This window comes from Juglans microcarpa x Juglans regia, chromosome 5S (genome assembly GCF_004785595.1).
Source record: "Juglans microcarpa x Juglans regia isolate MS1-56 chromosome 5S, Jm3101_v1.0, whole genome shotgun sequence".
Taxonomy (NCBI): domain Eukaryota; kingdom Viridiplantae; phylum Streptophyta; class Magnoliopsida; order Fagales; family Juglandaceae; genus Juglans; species Juglans microcarpa x Juglans regia.
The window spans coordinates 27696859-27717686 of record NC_054603.1 but is presented as its reverse complement, the minus strand read 5'-3'; the positions used below and the strand labels follow the sequence as shown (position 1 = coordinate 27717686).

General features: G+C 37.1%; 1 protein-coding gene across 2 annotated transcripts; it reads left to right on the top strand.

The window, feature by feature from the left end:
- Positions 1-1935: 1935 nt before the first annotated feature.
- Positions 1936-13065, top strand: LOC121266943 (calcium-transporting ATPase 1, endoplasmic reticulum-type-like). 2 transcript variants are annotated; one of them, XM_041170807.1, is made up of 9 exons: positions 1936-2012; positions 2172-3765; positions 4018-4090; positions 4218-4339; positions 6291-6572; positions 6683-7060; positions 7561-7670; positions 11940-12168; positions 12306-13065. In XM_041170807.1, the coding sequence occupies exons 2-9, from the start codon at positions 2353-2355 to the stop codon at positions 12882-12884; spliced, it is 3186 nt and encodes a 1061-aa protein (XP_041026741.1). In that variant the 5' UTR covers positions 1936-2012; positions 2172-2352; the 3' UTR covers positions 12885-13065. The 2 variants fall into 2 exon arrangements, with proteins under 2 accessions (XP_041026741.1, XP_041026740.1); XM_041170806.1 differs by lacking the exon at positions 1936-2012 and having other exon boundaries at positions 2154-3765.
- Positions 13066-20828: the final 7763 nt, after the last annotated feature.

Here is a 20828-nt window from a genome sequence, read left to right as displayed (position 1 = left end):
TTTCATAACATCATAACGTAAAGAAGCTGCATACACAAGTTTCGGGTCTAACAAGTGCAAATAAAATATCTGAAAGATAAGATAGAATTAATATCATTCTTAAGCATTTTCCATGAACTTTCGTCCTAAAATGCCTTTCTGTTGGCTCAAGTTTCCAGTTTCAAGCTGCAGTGCGTCAAAAGTTGGTAAATGGGATTCGTGACTCAGGACTGGGAAAAAAAAAAAAAAAAAAAAACAGAGGCCTTGTCGTTAGTCAAAGAAGCAAAGGTCCAGGCTCCATTCCATTCAAGGATTGCTTTTTCTTTTGGTCTAGAGAGTTGTATCGACCAAATGGTGTCTTGTGAGTTGTGACCACTACCAGATGGCAGCGGCTGCTCTCTCACCCAAAAAGCAGCATGTGTTCATATATAGAGTTCCCCCTTTTCCTCATCATTCAAATAGAAAAGTAAACCAACGACAAGAAGGCATTCTCTACTTGTCCAACAAGAAACAACTCGTGAAAGCAAGAGTGCTCTTTAATCTAACGTCGCTTTCTCTCAAGTCAAAAATTCAAAATTTGTTATAACGTATCTTATTAGGAAAATGATATATGTCCCGCTCCCAATTTTTTTATTTTTTATTTACTTAATGATTAAGTATATATTTTTTAATAATATTATAATTTTTTATTTTTTAAAAAAACATTTAAAAATTAAAAAAATACATATATGAAAAAAAAAAACAATCATAAGACTATCGGTGGCTCCCAGCAGAGCGGTGGCTGTAGAGCCACTCATCTTATTAAGTCATATTAATTTATAAATTTATTTTTATACAACTTTTTTTTTTTTGCACTTCTCTTTTCAATACAAAGATTTGCTAAATTTATTATTTAAATTTTAAGGTTTTTGTATTTAATTTTTTTGGATATTTAAGCAATATTTATTAACTATTTAATAATGCCTACATTCGCACATTTAGTAACAAATACTTTTCAAACTTACTTTTATGTACCTATATTTCTCCTACTCTAAATCCTTACATAAGTCTAATTTGTTTTTACAGATAAAATGAGATAAGATAAGATGAGATAAGTTGAAATAAATATTAAAAATTGAATAAAATATTATTGGAATATATTTTTTTAATAATATTATTTTTTTGAGATTTGAAAAAGTTAAATTCTTTATTTTATTTGATGTGAAATTTAAAAAAATTATAATAATTAGGTGAGATAAGATAAAATGAATTGAAATGTATTGGAAAAACAAACGAGGCTAATACCCTACCAACAACAATAATAAAGACTAGTTGTCGACTTAGCCAACAAGAAAGATAAAAATAATAGCAATTTAATGTGAAAATAGTAAATGCCGTTTAATCTAATGTCGCTTGTAAGGATAGTTTCAAAATGTATATGATGATGTTTCGTTACAATTCAAAAATATTATTCTTGAATTTAAATAATAAAAAATAATATTATTCTTGAATCGGGTTACATATAAGAAAAATGTTATTTATATTTATAATTTTAATTACATAACCATACGTACTACCATATCAGTTATTAAAATTGAGAAAAAATTTTTAAATTTGAGATTTGAAATTTAAATTAAAAAAGAAAATACTGATAAAATAGATGAAATTGCTATTCAATACATATAATATTGCACGTAAAATTATACGTTGGTTGTAGTATTACTCTACCTATAATGTTACAAAGATGACGTTTCTGTCTTCATAATGTTTAAGTTGCATATAATGACACGTAATTAATCTATTTAAAGACGTTTTTTATAAGACGAAAGTGACAGAAAATTGGGTGTAACATAAAGAATAACATTGGAAAAATATTAGAGAGATTATGATTCCATTCCAACAACCATTGGTTTATTCTTTTTAAAAAAGAATCACATCTAATAAGTTATTGATAATATAAAATAAAGAGAGCACAAAGCATAAGCATGAAAATTGAAATTAAAAGGCATATGCTCTGGTTTCTCCGGTAATTTAATCGCACGGAAGGTTAGCAGGTAGTTTCGATAATCTCCTCTCTAATCTAAACGCACTTAGGGAGGGAGAGAGGGAGAGAGGGAGAGAGAGAGATTGTGGAGGGTCAGTGGAAAAGTAGGAATCGTTCCTCGATCTGATGCGCCTTAATTGAGTGGTCGAAGCATTTTATACTTTTCTAGAGAAACGAACAAACGCTAATTTAAAGGGCTCTTTAGAAAACAGTCGGAGTTCGGTGATTTGGGATTTGCAGTGTCCTCGGAAATTTTGTTTGTCTTCAATTGATCAGGGTTTCGTACGATTTGACCTAGAAGATTGGGTTTTCCTGAGGAAACAAGTTCATCGTCAAAGTCCGTAATCTCTATGGGGAAGGGTGGCCAAGACTACGGTAAGGCGGAAATCGTTAGCCCCAAACCCTCCGATCGAGAGGTGTTTCCAGCCTGGGCGAAACAGATTCCAGAATGCGAGCAGCACTACCAGGTGAACAAGATATCTGGACTAGGATCCGAAGACGTCGAGAGATGGCGCAAGATCTACGGCTACAATGAACTGGAGAAGCATGAGGGCCAGTCCATTTGGTCTCTGGTTATCGAGCAGTTCAACGACACTCTGGTCCGGATCCTACTTGTGGCGGCAGTCATATCCTTCGTGCTCGCCTGGTACGATGGAGATGAGGGCGGCGAGATGGAGATCACCGCCTTCGTGGAGCCTCTTGTGATTTTCCTTATCCTGATTGTTAACGCAGTCGTTGGAGTTTGGCAGGAAAGCAATGCTGAGAAGGCACTAGAAGCGCTTAAGGAGATTCAATCGGAGCACGCCACGGTTATTCGCGACGGCAAGAAGCTCCACAATTTGCCTGCGAAGGAGCTAGTACCCGGCGATATCGTGGAGCTTAGGGTTGGCGATAAGATCCCTGCCGATATGCGCGTCTTGGAATTGATTAGCTCGACCTTAAGGGTTGAGCAGGGGTCACTGACTGGAGAAAGTGAAGCTGTGAATAAGACCAATAAGGCAGTTCAGGAGGACGCTGATATTCAAGGGAAGCGATGTATGGTTTTTGCTGGGACGACGGTTGTGAATGGTAATTGCTTTTGCTTGGTTACTCAGACGGGTATGGAGACAGAGATTGGAAAGGTGCATGAACAAATTCACGAGGCATCGCAGAGCGAGGAAGATACGCCGTTGAAGAAGAAGCTGAATGAGTTTGGTGAGATGCTGACGATGATAATTGGAGTGATATGCGCGGTGGTGTGGCTCATCAATGTGAAGTACTTTCTTACTTGGGAGTATGTGGATGGGTGGCCTAGAAATTTCAAATTTTCGTTCGAGAAGTGCACGTATTACTTTGAGATTGCAGTGGCATTGGCGGTGGCTGCAATTCCCGAAGGTTTACCGGCGGTTATCACGACGTGCTTGGCGCTTGGTACGCGTGAAATGGCTAAGAAGAATGCCCTTGTGCGGAAGCTGCCGAGCGTTGAAACTCTGGGTTGTACGACTGTGATTTGTTCGGATAAAACCGGAACCTTGACTACAAACCAGATGGCTGTGACGAAGCTTGTGGCGATGGGGAGTAATGCTGACAGGCTTCGAACCTTCAAGGTTGATGGGACTACATACAATCCATATGATGGTAAAATACACGACTGGCCAATGGGTGGTATGGATGATAATCTTCAAATGATTGCAAAGATAGCTGCTGTCTGCAATGATGCGGGCATTGCTCAGTCAGAGCATAAATATGTAGCCACTGGAATGCCTACCGAGGCAGCTCTAAAGGTAAGACCTTTCTTTTTGAAATTTGTTTTCCTATTCACTTTTGTTTTCTATCTTTGCGACTGATTCCCCCCTCGACTGACCCATAATTAATGGACAACGGTGAAGAATTTTCTGTTCTAAAAAAATAAAAAATAAAAAAAATCTGCAAATTGAGTTGCTGTATGGTGTTTTGTTTATTTCACACCTGCTCTGCAACAGCAAGTAAAATTGTTATTGAGATTCACACTTGAATCTGCTCTCTATGCATTTCAGGTTTTAGTTGAGAAGATGGGCCTTCCTGAAGGTTCTAACCATGGTGGATCAACGACTAGGAGTGATTTACTACGTAAGTTGAAACTGGCATACTTCTCTCTTTTGACGCCTTCCGCCTCCAAGAAAATGAAAAAGTTTTAACCTTGATGATTTACATGGTCTGCTGCCGTATTTTATTTCTTAATTTTACATTTATTTAGGTTGCTGCCAATTGTGGAATGAATATGAACATAGGTTCGCAACTCTTGAGTTTGATCGCGATAGGAAGTCCATGGGTGTTATTGTGAACTCCCAATCGGGGAAAAAGTCATTGCTAGTGAAGGTGCTCTCTCTCTCTCTCTCTCTATATATATATATATATATTATTGTATTAAAGAAACTTTCACACTTTTTTTTTATAAGTAAAGTAAGAGGTAAATTTTATTGATAGGAATGAAATAGGCATAGCCTATGTACACAGGATGTATACAAAAGAGCGCCTAAATATATTCTAGAAATGCTAAATTAAAGATAAGAAGTCATGAACATTGCTTCCATCGAGCACAATGGCTGAAAACCAGAGCAATAACGTGTGTACAAAAAAATTCCGAAGCTCCGTCATTGTGAGCTCCCTATCTTCAAAGCACCGCACATTCCTTTCTGACCAACTTTCACACTTATTTTGCCTTTCTATTAAATGCAACAGTATTATTGTGATATAACAGAAGCTATCTGTGAAGCATGGGCAATGTGTTTCCTTTTCATTTGGTGTTTTTTTTTTTGTAAGTAAGAAGAGATTTTATTAGAAATGAATGTATAGGCGAAGCCTATGTACACATGAAGTATACAAAAGAAAACACTTAAATACATTCTAGGAAACAAAAAGCGACATCAGAAAATCATGTACGGAAGATCCGTTGATAACTAAAGCTGAAAACCAAAACAGCAAAGAGTGCACAAAAAAATTCCAGATTTGCTTGAGATGCTCCTTGTCATTAAAACACCACACATTCATTTCCATCCAAATGCACCACATAAGATGCAAAGGAATCATCTTCTAGGCCGCGCCCACTTGAGAACAACCAAGAAGCCCGATCCAACATGCAAGTAGGCCAACCACTCTCAAAGGCATCACCCAAGCCAAGCCAATTCTACAAAAGATACCATCCCACAACGCCCGTGCCACCTCTCAATGCAAGAGTAGATGATCCACGGTTTCCCCATTCTTTTTACACGTGAAGCACCAATCCATAACTATAATACCTTGCTTCCTTAAATTATCCAGCATCAAAATTTTCCCAAGAGAGGCAGTCCAAATGAAAAAAACCACTTTGGAAGGCATGAGGGACCTCCAAATACACTTCCAAGGAAAATGAGGACTATCCTGAAAAGTCAACAGCTTATAGTACGAATGAACAGTGAAATTTTTGCACCCCTTAAGACTTCCACAACATCCTATCCTCATCATTACCACCAAGCCTCAAAGAGTATAAAAAGCTGAAGAAAGTTGAAACTTCGTCAATCTCCCATTCCTGTACAGCTCTAGTTAAACAAATATCCCACTGAATAGTACCATTAGAACAACAAAGCAAATCTGAAACTGCAGCAAACTGATCTGAAGCCAATCAAAAAATAGCTGGAAACACGCTATTGAGGGCCCGATCACCACATCAAATGTCAAACCAGAAATGGATCCAAGATCCCTCACCAACAGCAAAACTAACATGACTAACAAAGCTCTCCCAGCCCTTTCTAATGAACTTCCGAAGCCCCAAGCCATAAACCCCCTGAACTACATTAGAACACCAACTCCCCCAAGAAGTTTCATTTGGTGGTTTTTTAAGTGCAGTATTTTCTTGGAAAGCTTCTACAAATTTAATGGTTCAGTTGAACTTGTCTCTACAGTTGCAATCAAATGCCTTCTTGATTTATCATCAACATGCTTGGTTAGTTGATTTGTATGTTTAAAACCTTAAAAGTGCAAAATGTGGAGAAGAGAAGTTGTAGGGTTCTCGTTTATAAGACTTGAGAATCCTGGGGGAAGCCCCCCTGGCGGGTGGGTATAAGGGGACAAATTTGGCAATCAGAAGTATATAAGGTGCTAGGTTTCCATGATCCAGTATTGATTCAATTGAACTTGTATATAATTGTAATTAATGTCTTCTTGTATAATGAAGAGCTGCTGATTATTTCATGTTGCTAATGGCAATTAATTTTTTACTGCCGTGTAGTTGTTTTCACTTTGTCAATTGTACCATGTTATATAATTCTAATATGAAGTTAAATTGTGGCAGGGTGCTGTAGAAAATCTCTTAGAGAGGAGCACTAAGATTCAGTTGCTTGATGGTTCCGTTCGATTTCTTGATGAGAATTCAAGGAAACTCATTTTAGATGCTCTTCAGGAAATGTCAACTGGTGCACTGCGCTGTCTTGGTTTTGCATACAAAGATGAGCTCGGTGATTTTGAAACCTATGATGGTAATGAAGATCATCCAGCTCACGCACTTTTACTTGATCCTTCAAATTATTCATCCATTGAGAGTGACCTCATTTTTGTTGGCTTCGTTGGACTGAGGGTAAGTCTTGACATTGCTAAACTCTACATGCTTTACTTATTCAATCACTTTATTTTTCCTTAGTAGCCTTAGGCCTAACTTTGCGCGATCATTTTTCCAAATTTTTATAGGACCCTCCTAGGCAAGAGGTTTACGAAGCAATTGAGGACTGCAGAGCAGCCGGGATTCGTGTTATGGTTATCACTGGAGATAATAAGAATACAGCAGAAGCAATCTGTCGGGAAATTGGTGTATTTGGACCTAATGAAGACATAAATTTAAAAAGTATAACAGGAAAAGAGTTTATGCAACTGCATGATCAGAAAGCTCATCTACGCCAAACTGGTGGGCTCCTGTTTTCTAGGGCTGAACCAAGGCACAAGCAAGAAATTGTGAGATTGCTTAAAGAGGAGGGAGAGGTGGTTGCCATGACTGGTGATGGAGTGAATGATGCGCCTGCATTGAAACTCGCTGATATTGGGATTGCAATGGGCATTGCTGGAACAGAGGTGTTGTTTCTTTTCGTTTAGTAAATTATTTCTCATATTTACATTTTGAGGTACATGCCATGCCAATGGTAGACCTAAATGAAAGGAATAATCAGCAAAAGAAGCTGACTTATTAAAGAAATCATTAGGGAGAAATGCCTAAATGGTAATATTAGAATTTCCATGAGGTAATGGAGGCAATACTGAGAGAATGGATATGTTTCATTTAATTGTATAGACAGAAGTAACATACTAGAACAAATTGTATGGACAGTAGATGTGCATTGGACAAAATTGAACGCTGTTGAACTGGACTTATGTGGCATATGCACTGGTAGATGGAATAAGGGAGTAAGCATTAGTAATATTGTATACCATAATTATAACACCACTAACTTCTTTCCTGGTTAAAATACACTTGTTTTTCTGATCAGTGAAAAAATACATAACTTGTAATTTCCCTATATTCCTTGTAACTCTCCAATCTTTTTCAACCATTGTTTCAATTTTCCTACTTTCAGGTCGCAAAAGAAGCTTCAGATATGGTGTTGGCAGATGATAATTTTAGTACAATTGTTGCTGCTGTTGGTGAAGGCAGATCTATATACAACAATATGAAGGCATTTATCAGGTTGGATCATACTTTTGCTTGTTTAGTTTTCATTTTGCATGATTTTAAGACAATCAATAATCAGAAAAAGAAAGCTCTTAAAATGGTGTACTTCAAAGTTGGGATTTAGCTATAATTAAACTTAAGTCTGTTTGGTGGCCCGTGTATTGTCATGAAATAGTCAATTTTGACTGATTGAAGAGGTTGAATGAAATTATAGCCATGACTAGATAAATGAATGGCTATTAACAAACTACAAGTGATTTATTTGAGTTGATTTCCTTGCTTGATATTTGAAAATTTTGTTGGATGGTCATATCGTTGTTTTGGTTGTTAGTAGATAGTATCTAATTATAAAATAAAAAGGTATCTAACTTGATGCAACATAACGAATCAGTAAATCCCATTAGTTTTCCATGGCCTAATTTGTTCTGAAGTGCAATGTGAATTTGATGCTTAACGGCTCAGATCATATCTAGGGCTGGTCATGTGCTGGGAGGGGTCCAGTCTGGATCATCACCTTGGGATAAAATCGTATTGCCTTCCTAGCCCAGCCATGCCTAGACTTGTGCCTTAGATTGCAGACATGGGCCCAGGTTTGTCCTGGGTACTCCCATTGATTGTTCTTCATTTGGTATGAAATTGTCTTTGTATTCATCATTAATAAGATCTTTGTTTTACTAATAAAAATAATCTTTTTAGTAATTTATTTTTTCTTTAAAAGCCCCTTCCAAGTTTTGTTTTTGTTCATGGATTAAGGTATAGATATCAGAGGTCTTTTATTCAAACATTCTGTAAGTAAAAAAAATCCTTGAAGTAAAAAGAAAATTAAAGGATTATAATGGGAACCATAATATTATAGGAAGATGGTGAATGGAATCTCATTTTGCTTGGGGGGAGAAGTTCAAGCACTTTTTAATGATTTTAATGGGCTCCACTTGTAACATTGATTAGTCCTTCATAGTGACAAGGAGAACATGCTTTTTTTCATGTCATGTTAGTGGCATCATCTTGCCTTGACCTTCGCTCTCTTTCCCCATTTATCTTTTTTTTTTTATTAAAAAAATAAATATGTAATACCCCAAATTTTGTATAGAAAAGTGAATGGAATTCCACATTGCTTGGGAGGGAGAAGTTCAAGCCCTTCATTATCATTTCAATGGCTCCAATTATAACATCGAATAGTTTTTTTTCGAGTATCGGCCCAGGTTTAGCTTCAGCCTTCTTTGGGTCATTACAAAATAAATGGTATTAAAGATAATTCCAACCAAAAGTATGACACTTGAGTCTTGCCACCTATGATGGAATGGCTCGACAGAATGTCTAGGGTGGGGGGGGGGGTTTGTGTAGGAAAGTGGTAAATGAGATCCCACATTGCTTGGGAGGGAGAAATCCAGGCCCTTTATAATGATTTAAGGAGACTCCAATTATAATATTGACTAGTCTTTTTTACACACCCGTGGGTAACCCAAGTGGTAAGGGCGAACTTGTGTGCATTAGCCCCATGTCATAGGTTCGATTCCCCCGGACCAAACTGCGATTTAAGTGGGAGGCCATGGTGGTATGTTGCTGTGCTAGTCTCCCCGGGAGTTTAGGTTCCAGGGGTGAGTCCTAAGGGCTATGCCGTGGGGCAGTTCCCCCATAATAAAAAAAAATTGACTAGTCTTTTTGGAGTATGGGCCCAAAGGTCGCTTGACTCTTCCTTAGGTCATTACGTAATTTGATTTTTGGTTCAAATGCCATTTCCTTTTCCATAAGGACAGGGTATAGTGTGAGGCTGTGGGTTCATGATCTAGTAGGTACATGCATAACGTTTTTGATAAGTAAACAGATTAATATAAAATGCACGCTTTGTCATCAAAAGATGAAAAAATGCATACTATACTGTCATTTTTATACCATATTGGAGTATGTTGGCCTCAACGCCCTCCTTTGCAATAAACAAAAGGACATATAATGCACATAGTGCTTTGTCATGTGCATTCTGTTTGGATTTTTAACATAGTACTTTATTGCTGTCGAGTTGATTCATTTTGTTTTGCATTAGTTCATTAATGGAGTCTAATGTCGTCATGATTGTGGAATTACTATAGGATAAATAACTTATAATGCACATAGTGCTCTGTCATGTCTAGTCCAGCGGTACTAGGGCTGTAAATGAACCAGTCTGTTCAATAGCCCGCTCGATACTTGTCCGGTTAAACTCGAATCGAACTCGATTCGTGGGAAAAAAATCGCTTGTGAAAGTAGATACCCACTCGATTAGTAAATGACACATACCCGACTAAACTTGACTTGACTCGGCTAAGGCTGTCGTTAAGGCCCGCCCGTTTATGCCCGAGTCTACTCTATTAAAGCTCATTCATAAATTGATAAATATATACATACACCTTTGTATATATACATATATATATATATTAGTTAATAATATAAGCATAGCATCTTTTATAATTAAATATATAGTATGTAACCTAATTACTTATGCATAATCACTTGTGCCTATATATTGAATATACTTTATAGCTATATTTTATAATTTGTACAATAGTTAATTGATAAGATTTAATAATTTCATATACTAATACGTGAGAAATATATATGAAATGTTGATATATACTATCATATTATGTGTATGTATTTGTGATTTATATAGGCATATAATATGTTATTATTATGGATAAACATCGACTAGTTACAAAGTATTTATTTATAAATTTTTACAATTTCTAATTCAATAGAGGTTCTATTTGTTATTTGTAAAAATTCCATTAAATTTAAATTTAAATTTTTTTATTTATCTAATATCTTAAATATTAGTTTTTTTTTTCAAAAAATAAAAAATAAACAATTCGTGCCGAGTTAGCTTGGCTTGGCTCGAGCTTGAGTTTTTTGAGTCGAGTCGAGCTCGGCAATACAAAGACCGGCTCGGCTTGATTACAACCCTAAGTGGTACTGCCACTTCTGATTTGGTGTCTACTGCCTCTTTAGCAAGTGTGAGAGATACTTGGGTGTATGTTACAAAATCATGCAAACTTGCTGGTTTTTCAAGATGATGGACTCATTCTCTAAAAGTAATGCTATATACAGTTTTGGAGTGTGCAGTCTCTGCATACTCCTTTTGAAAAAAAAGTGGGGGCCACCATTAAAAAAGTTATTATTTTTATGTGGGTCCTAGATTTTTCCACTTTTTTCAAATGGAGTATGCGAGGATTGCACACTTTAGGACTGTAAATATTTTTTCTCTTCTCCAAAAGGTTTTTATAAGGAAAAAAAAGTATTATCATCTTTCCTATAGGTGACAATATATGACACGACTCGTGAACCCAACATGAACACAAATACGAACACGAACGAAATTAGTGGATTTGAGTTTTATGTTAACGGGTTCAGGTCAAAACGGTTAATCAGTTAAGACACGATTTACAAACGAGTCAATAACGGTTCAATCCATTTAACCTGAAATCAACCTATTTTGACTTGTTTAGATTTTATTTCAAAATACAATTTTATTATTGTTGAGTTGTAATATTGATATTTCTCATTATGCTTATGTTTTTATTGTTAATATTGTAATTCTGGACCTATGCTTTGTTATTGTAGGTTTTGTAATATTGGTTTTATTATATGTTAAAATTTGAAAAATGTTGATATTTTTTGTTAATAGGTAGTCTTTTTTTTTTAAAAAGATATTGTGGCTATTAATAAATATAGATTTTAACTTTTATGTGAAATTATGTTAATCAGGTCAAATGGGTTATGCGTGTTAGTTCAATCTATTTACATGAAACATGTTTAAATGAGTTGTGTCGTGTTTACCTATTTTTAATTAATTATTAAACGGGTCAAAATGGATAACACGACATGACCTATTATCTAAATGGGTCGGGTTAGGGTTTGAAAGTTTGACATGTTTAGCTTAATGGGTCAGGTTGACCTATATAGTCGAATGTTGATGACTTGACACAATACAAACACGATCCAAAAACACGAATTTCCACCCCTAATCTTTCCTTCAATGTGGAACTGCAATCCATGTTTGGTGATATTTACCAAGTCTGTTTGTCAGCACTTCATGCTAGTCATGCTGTGATCAATTGGTCTTTGAATTTCGAAAGGCACCTTTGTTGAAATTAATATGTAAAAGTTGTATATCTCCTTTTAACTTAAAAAAAAAAAGAAGTTTTATATCTCCTTTCATAAAATTGATTACTTTTCTGCCTCTTAAATTAGATACTTCTGGCATATGATGACATGTCAATGTGTATTTTTGTGTTTCCAACCATTGTTCAGGTACATGATTTCGTCCAACATGGGTGAGGTCGCCTCTATTTTTCTAACTGCAGCTTTAGGTATTCCCGAGGGCCTGATACCTGTCCAACTTCTGTGGGTCAATCTTGTTACTGATGGACCACCTGCAACTGCTTTGGGATTCAATCCTCCAGATAAGGACATAATGAAGAAGCCACCTCGTAGAAGTGATGACTCACTAATCAATGCTTGGATTTTATTCCGCTATCTGGTATGTGTCCTTTCATTATGCTCCAACTTATGTTGACATTAATGTTTATAAGTTTTTGTTTTTTCTTGCTGCACACTTTCCGCTGATAGCACTCAGGGACTTGATATATAATTAATCCACTTTAACGCTGCACACAGGTCATCGGGATGTATGTTGGAATAGCAACCGTTGGTATATTTATCATTTGGTACACCCATGGTTCCTTCCTGGGCATCGACCTCAGTGGAGATGGTCATAGCCTGGTCACATACTCCCAACTTTCCAACTGGGGGCAGTGCTCATCCTGGAAGAACTTCACCGCCTCATCCTTCACTGCTGGCAGCCAGGTTATCTCTTTTGAAAACCCTTGTGATTATTTCCATGGTGGTAAAGTGAAAGCGATGACACTCTCGCTCTCTGTTTTGGTTGCCATCGAAATGTTCAACTCCCTCAATGCCCTTTCCGAGGACGGAAGCCTCTTAACAATGCCCCCATGGGTGAACCCGTGGTTGCTTTTGGCCATGTCTGTCTCATTTGGCCTGCACTTCTTGATCCTCTACGTGCCATTCCTGGCAGGAGTATTTGGCATTGTGCCCCTCAGCTTCAATGAATGGCTCTTGGTTTTGGTAGTTGCATTGCCCGTGATTCTGATTGATGAGATTCTCAAGTTCGTAGGGAGATGTACAAGTGGGTCTCAAGCACCCAGTAGAAGAACGATAAAACCCAAGTCAGAGTGAGGCAACTTGTGGAGAATTTTTATTCCTAAGACTGCCACTGTTGGTTGGTATTTTTGACATGGGATTCTTAACCTCCGTTCTTTTGGTACTTCATAGTTTTTTATGGGGAAGAAAAAAAGAAAAAAGAAAAGGACATTTTTTCCTTACTTCATTAGAAAATTTATGCAGCTCGTTCTTTTCATGCCTATCGGGATGGAATGTCTCGAGGCAATGTATAAAATGCACTAGGTTGGGCTTCTGTCTGCAGTGTATAAAATGCAATCCCAACTTACAACCCACCGAACCCCGATCCTCACATCTTCTAATTGACGCTTCAAACACAGTTAGAAATAATCAAGGATGGTGCATTGTGTATTTTCCAACTAATAATTGTCTAGGAACTTGACAAGGATAAAGCAGCCCATATCCCTCCCAACTAATCTCCTACATTAGATATTCTGTGTACAAACTGTAATTAATTCGATATATCCATACTGTATAACTATATTTATTTTATGCCCTTGAAAATTTCTGTAAAATCGCCCCTATAGACTATTGTCTAGGCAATATTATAAACTGTAATTATAATTTGATCTTTAGGGCCCTCTATAAGTTGTAATTGTAATTTGATCTCAAATGACCATTTGCAAACTTTTGTTGGTACCGAGGTTGTAACGGGCAGTTGTAGAGTATGCCAACGCTATAATCGAGCACTTGCTTGATAATTGAGCATATCGATGTTCGTGTGTGACTGTTTATCATTAGTGAAAAGCGTGCATTTCAAACTTGGTTATCGGTTTTGTTTTCGTGGGCGCTAGTGGATTTCTTGCCTTCTAAGGTGATTTCAAGATTGTGTAGTTGTTTTGGTATTAAAGTCAAAATTTGTTTGTTGTAACTCGCGCTTAAGTGGTCAGGGAGCCCATTGACCATTTGGGTCTATCTTAGGCAGTTTCCGATGTGATACCCCAAAAGAAAACTTAGAATTTCTGTACTTTTGGATATATTGATCTAATATGAAAACATAGGATTTTTGTGGATCAAACTAGTTAGAATTCCATTTTAATTTCAATGTTAATTTATGATCCTCAAGTGAACCCAAAAATTCTTGGATTTAGTTGAGATATTTAGGATCACAATTAGACAAAATGATTTACACCATTAGGTATCGTTTAGATTTGAAGATGAGTTTACATGAGTTGTGAATAGTAGTGAGATGAGTTGTAAATAGTAGTGAGATTTGTGAGTTAAAGTTGATGAATAGTAATGAATAGTAGTGAGATGAGTTGAGATGAGTTGAGATGAGTTGAAATGAGTTGCGAATACAAATCGGGATTAATCTAGTCGAAATTTTTAGAAATTTTTAGGAAAATAAATTTTTTTTTGCGATGATGTGGCAGAAAGTGGCCCAATCCGGGCATGACACGTGGAATGTACATTTCCACCTGATCATCCGGTTACTCCATAGCTTGTAACACCCTCTCCACCTGGAAAACACACTTGCAGCAGCTCCTCACACATGGTTTGATCTCCTTCCATCCATTTGATCAAGACTCACACACTTGGCATTAAGTATACACATGAGAGAGTAAGTGCAGTTGCCAAGCTGCATGCCTTCACATTCTCACTTTCCTTCTGCAAAATCGAGCCAAGTCCCTCGTATTTCCTCTGTTCTTCTTCCTCTCACGCACTCTAACTCCAGCTGCACAAGTCACACAAAATTTTAGTTCATTACTTCAAGTTTTAGTGAAATTAACCGAGAGGTGGTGTGAGCATAGTGAAGAAACGGTTACTTTATGCTTAAGGTCTTTCGGTTTGGTCTCTTCCATTTCTTTTTGTTACAGGTTAGATGAGTGAATTAAGATTTGATTTGAAGCATATTATTGGAAGTATATATTGAAATTGTTAGAGGAATCTTTATCTGGATTACACCCTTCTCTGTCTCATTTTATTCTTATCCTTTTTTTTTTTTTTAAAAGCGGACCCTCTAGAACATAACTAAAATGACTAAAAAAGTAAATTTCTTTGGGTTTATAATTGATCAAATTATTTATACATTCTAATCTGAAAGAATCTATATCTTTGTTGGTTTGAAGTCTCGTTACACACTTTGGAGTTTGATGTTGTTAGCTTAAGTTTAATCTTGGAAATGTGAATTTTTATAACTTGAATGTCGTATTTGGACTTGAATTAGACTTGATGATGACTTGCATGGTTAATTTAGATGTTCAAGAAAATCAACATATTATAAGAAGATGAAGTTATATGCTGTAGATTGTTGGATATATGTCTTGGTTTGAACATTTGTTTATGATTTGGAGTTTTCCCTTAAAGTTATCTTAGATTATTTGTTTGTATGAGCATGATACCTTCCATAACTGATCTTTGGCATGAATGTATTTAGAACTTAGGATTCATTAACGTTTTAAGCACCCAAATACACAATAGAAGCAAGGAACACGATATTCGGCCTTGGTTTGTTGTTTGATGTTTTAAGTTGGATTAGTAGTCATTCTTTTCATGAACTTGGCCATTTACTCTATTTTGGAATGTAATCAAGTATCAATTTTCGGTTGTGTGTTTATGAGTATGCAATTAGGCTTTAGTTGCATTTAGTGAAATATTAATGTCAAGAATTTCGGATTTAGTGAATTTCTTATGTTTGATGTGTGATAAATTATGTTTTGAGGCCAAAAATGGGTTTAGAATAGAAAATGTGCATTTTGTGAAGTTTGGGGGCTAAAATATAAATATTAAAAGTTTAGATATTTATGTGCAATTTTTTAGAATTAAGGGGTTCATATGCAATTTTTGCTATATTTATGAAATGTTCAGAACTTGTTTTATATTTTATGATTTATTGTAAAGTCTCTAACCATAGTATATATTTATTTGAGCCTTTGGAGATTTCTTTTGTAAACTAAGGAGTTTGTAAGTTAACTTCGAACTTACTCATGAATTGTACTAATATGCCTAATGATAAATGCTATTCATTGATAGGTGTCTATGTTCTAAATTTCTATTTGATGTCCCGAAATGTCCATATCATGTTGTAATGTCATATCGCACGAAGCATGAATTCATGTCATGTGGTATAAGCCATGCACTGTATATGTTTTGTCATGACCCAAATTAGGATGAATGATTATCCTAGCGGAACTCCTTTGTCTACCTTGGAGTACATCAATATGGAGTGGAATCTCTTGAATTGATGAAGAACAATCAACAAACTCGAAAAATGATCATAAAGTGATGGTATTTATGTGCCTTCCCGTTGGTGAGGGCTAGAAAGTACTTAATGTGAAGGACATTTATGTGAAGCTTGAGTATTCTTGAGAAGAAGTCATTGATGGGATTTTTTTAAAACTCCCATTATTTATTAAAACAATCCTCACTTATAGTGGAGGGAAACCTTATACATCATCCACCTCAAACAAATAAACAAAACAAACCAAAAAACCGGACCAATAAAGAATAGAGTGGAAACAAACCAACAATGACATAAAGTAAAAACAGAACACTCAGAATTCTCATCTTATCCATTTGAATGATTCCTCTCAATTTAGTTGGCAAAACATCACCAGCAAAATATCTCCTTGTAATGCCTCCCTCTCCTTTACGCGCTAAGAAATCTGCTGCATGATTTCCTTCTCTAAATTGATGTTTTATAGAGAAATGAAGACCTTGTAACTCCTCTAGTATTTCCCAAAAGTCCCATAAATACCAGGAAGAGCAAAATCCATTTGTGAGCCATCCCACTACCAATGCCGAGTCACTTTCAATACAAATATTTTGGAAACCCAAATCTTTACACAACCGAACACCACTAGTAAGAGCACTTAACTCTGCTTTATTGATGGGCGTTACCTGTCACGTGGTGAAGATAACCAGAGGTGCATACTTATTGTGAGGGGAGCCGTGGAGGTACCATAAGTAAGATAAAAAAAATGATGTTATGATGTTACTCTGACTTTTGTAAAGGAATCTAGATGAGAGAAAAATACAGTTTCATGAAGTACGAGTCTATCTTCATGCATATATGCCTTGTTTATTATTAGCCATGTTATTATAATTTGTTTGTATGTTTTTAGCTTAACTTATTGATATTTGTAGAAATCTCATGGTGGTAGTCTCACTACCATTCCCATTGGGAATGGTAGAAGCTGTGGCAGGACATGAGAAGACGGGTCCTAATTAGGAAGAGACAATAGGACTGGGTGAAGTTGACTGATGAAAGTTTCTTCTTTGATGGAAGAATGTTGTTATTGATAATATTATTTGTTATTTCTGGTTTATTGTGCTTAATCAGTAATTTGGAAACATCTTGATTTTAAAGTTTATAACTAAGGAGTATGCTACTCCAATACATTTTGGTTTGTATGTTTTACTTGATGGATGTTGAACAAGTTTGCTATGCTTTAAGGTTATTCCTAAGTTTGGGATATTAGTTATTCAGGCACAATTGCTAATTTGGATTACTTATTCTGCTACGATTATTTTATGCTGTTAGACGCATGCTAGGTGGATTGCATATTATCCGTCAAGTAAAGGGATATGTAATCATGTGTTGCATGTACTGATGTTTTAATCTCCATCAAATCCAAAGCAGGATTGGAGGCATCATAGTAGAGCCTGTTGAATCATTCCTGAAAGCAACCCGTGCAAGGCGAGTTATACAGATTGGAGGCTCATCCCTAGAGGTAACCCGCTAGTGGTGATTATGGCGAGTGTTAGTCTCTATCGCATGTGCGTTACCAAAATTTCTCGCTAAGGTAGAGGGAGGATATCTTAACTGCTTTTATGAGGTGTAAGTATTAGCCCCAATCGCATGCGCATTGCTAACACTCGTGTGGCGTCTCCAATCCCCCTTATATAAATACACAGGGATCAAGACACCAGGATGCTGACAACACGGTCACACATCCCAACGAAGTGCCAGTGTGTGTACATGCAACAGTGTACAAATAAAATAACGCAGCGGATAGTCAACTAGGTACCAGAATTTATTTACAATCAAACATCAGTAAAAATTTAAATAGCAGTTATACAGTCATCCATAAAATATATTACAATAGTTTTCAAATAAACAAACGAGTGATCCCAGATCACTCCTCGGGCGGAGCCGTCTCCTCAGGCTCGCCCTCCTCCTCCTCATCTGCATCAAAATCTGCGTTACCACAAAATGGTATCGCAGGTAAATATGACCCCAAATAACAATGTAATATAAAATGCATTAAATGCAACTAACATGCATGCACATGATGAAATATGCATTTTTCCACAAGACATCATTTTCCTCGAAAATGATAATTTTCCAACACACGCCAAAATCCCATTTTGGCCCAAAATATCCGTAAAACATTTTCCCAGAAAATGATTTACCCAGAAATCCAACTCGCACTATTTTTCCAGAAAATAGTGCATTAATTCCAAATGCACCATGCATTAATTCCATATGCACCATGGCCTCCCCTATGGACCATCCGCACGTCCTGACTTCGTAGCGGTGCTCAGTTCCGCGCCCGGCGCGTACATGGCCAAGCACCCACATTACGCAACGAGCGATGCCCAGTTCCGCGCCCAGCGCGTACGTGGCCAGACATCCTCTAGTCCCCACCAGCAGAAGGACCACGGAGTCGGCACGAGACCATCTCGTCCGATCCCATTGTCGCCCGGCGAAAATCCAGGGGACGTTACTCAGTATATTCCGCTCCCGAGTAATCAGAGGAGCTCCACCGAGATAATACCCCATCTCGGCTTGGGGTCGTGATACACACGCACCCAAAATCCATTCTCACATGAAAACCCAGTTTTCATAAACACATGAACATGAATGCAATACACGAAAACCCAGTTTTCTTTACAAACATGATCATGCATGAAATAATGATATGAACATGCACCAACACTGATCCAACATCCATCCAGAACCAATCCCAACAAATCCAATCAAAACAACTCATCAACAACCAAACCAAATAAACCAAACCAACTAAACAACTCCAATCACAAATCCATCCGACCCCCGAACTCCTCGGACTCAGTCCGACATGCCAAAAATACAGTGAAATGGGTTAGTGCAAAAATACATTTAAATTACGAAAGTTCTTTGGAGAAATACTTACAATGCTATATAATAATTTTCCGAGGATCACGGGTGCGCTCGAAGTGGAAAAATAGCTGTCGAACAGTGTAAAATACACTGTGGCCGTGGGTCACATATACCCACTTTTCAACGGTGACAAACGAAGACTCAAATTTGATAGAGTAGGGCCTAGGGAGGTCGGTGAAGCTAGTGGTGGTGGTGGTTTGCCGTGGGTGGCGGCGCAATGGGCGGTAGAAGACCAAAATACCCAAATCAGAAATGTAGATGGTGGAGCTTCACCGGTGGCGGGTCGGAGCTGGGGTTGGGTCCAATGGAGGGAAAAGAAATGAGGTCCAATCCTCATAACTTGGGTTACAAAAATGATCCAACGGAAATGATTTCAAAACCTCAAGTTAAATAAAATAATTTAAACGTAATGGTAAAGTCAAATTGAAATAATTTAACCCCACAGTAATTAATTAAATATGCAAAAAAATTTAAATGCACAACAATAAATAAATATTAAGAAAGCACATAAAAATTAATTTTCACCAATTAAAAAAAATCCTAAAAATAATCCAATTAAAATCCAATAATTTTAAAACAAGAAAATAATTTTTGAATAAAATAAAAATAATACTTCAATAAAAATACACTAAAATATGGGGTGTTACATCCTCCCCCCCTTAAAAAAAATTTCGTCCTCGAAATTAGCAAGGTCAAACATTAAACCAAGACAGGATCAAGATTCAACCGAGAGAATACTTAGAACATACCGTCAAAATCAATCAAACAAGTACGGATATTGCTCCCTCATGTCGGCTTCTCTCTCCCAAGAGAAATCTTGAGCCAACGGATCACCCCATGACACTTTCACCATAGGTATTATCTTGGACCTTAACTCTTGCTCTTTCCAATCCACGATCTGTGTTGGGGCAACTTCATAAGTAAGGTTGGGCCGCAGTTGAATGTGTTCGGGATCCACAAAACGTGGCTCTTGCTGTCCAAAACTCTTCTTCAAAGAGGACACATGAAACACATCATGAACATCCCCAAAATAATCTGGCAAGGCAACTCTATAAGCAACAAGCCCAACTTTCTCTACGATCTGAAAATGGCCCACATATCTTGGACTAAGCTTTCCTTTCTTACCAAAGCGCTTAACGCATTTCATAGGAGAGACTTTAAGATAAACTCAATCATCTTCTTCAAAGGATAAGTCTCTTCTTCTTGTATCTGCGTAACTTTTCTGGCGACTTTGCGCTTCAGCCATCTTCTTCCTAATAAACTGAACTTGATCCTTCATTTCTTGAATTATCTTAGGCCCAAGCAATTTGTTCTCGCCAACTTCATCCCAACATAAAGGCGATCTGCACTTCCGTCCATATAAAGCTTCATACAGGGCCATCTGAATGGAGGAATGAAAACTGTTATTATAAGAGAACACAATCAGCGGTAAGTGATTCTCCCAACTTCCTTGGAATTCCATGACACAAGACCGCAACATATCCTCTAGAGTCTGAATAGTACGCTCTGATTGGCCGTTCGTTTGGGGGTGATACGCCGAACTAAACTTCAATTTAGTGCCTAATGCTGCCTGCAAACTCTTCCAGAAATGGGACGTGAATCGCGAGTCTCGATCTGACACGATACTCTTGGGTATTCCATGCAAACGCACTATCTCCTTGACATATAACCGAGTCAACTTACCCAAAGAGTCAGTATTATTAACAGGCAAGAAATGGGCACTCTTGGTCAACCGATCCACAATCACCCAAATGGAGTTCTTCCCACTAGGAGTCCTCGGCAACCCTACCACAAAATCCATAGAAATATCATCCCACTTCCACTCCGGAATAGGGAGAGGTTGGAGTCTACCAGCA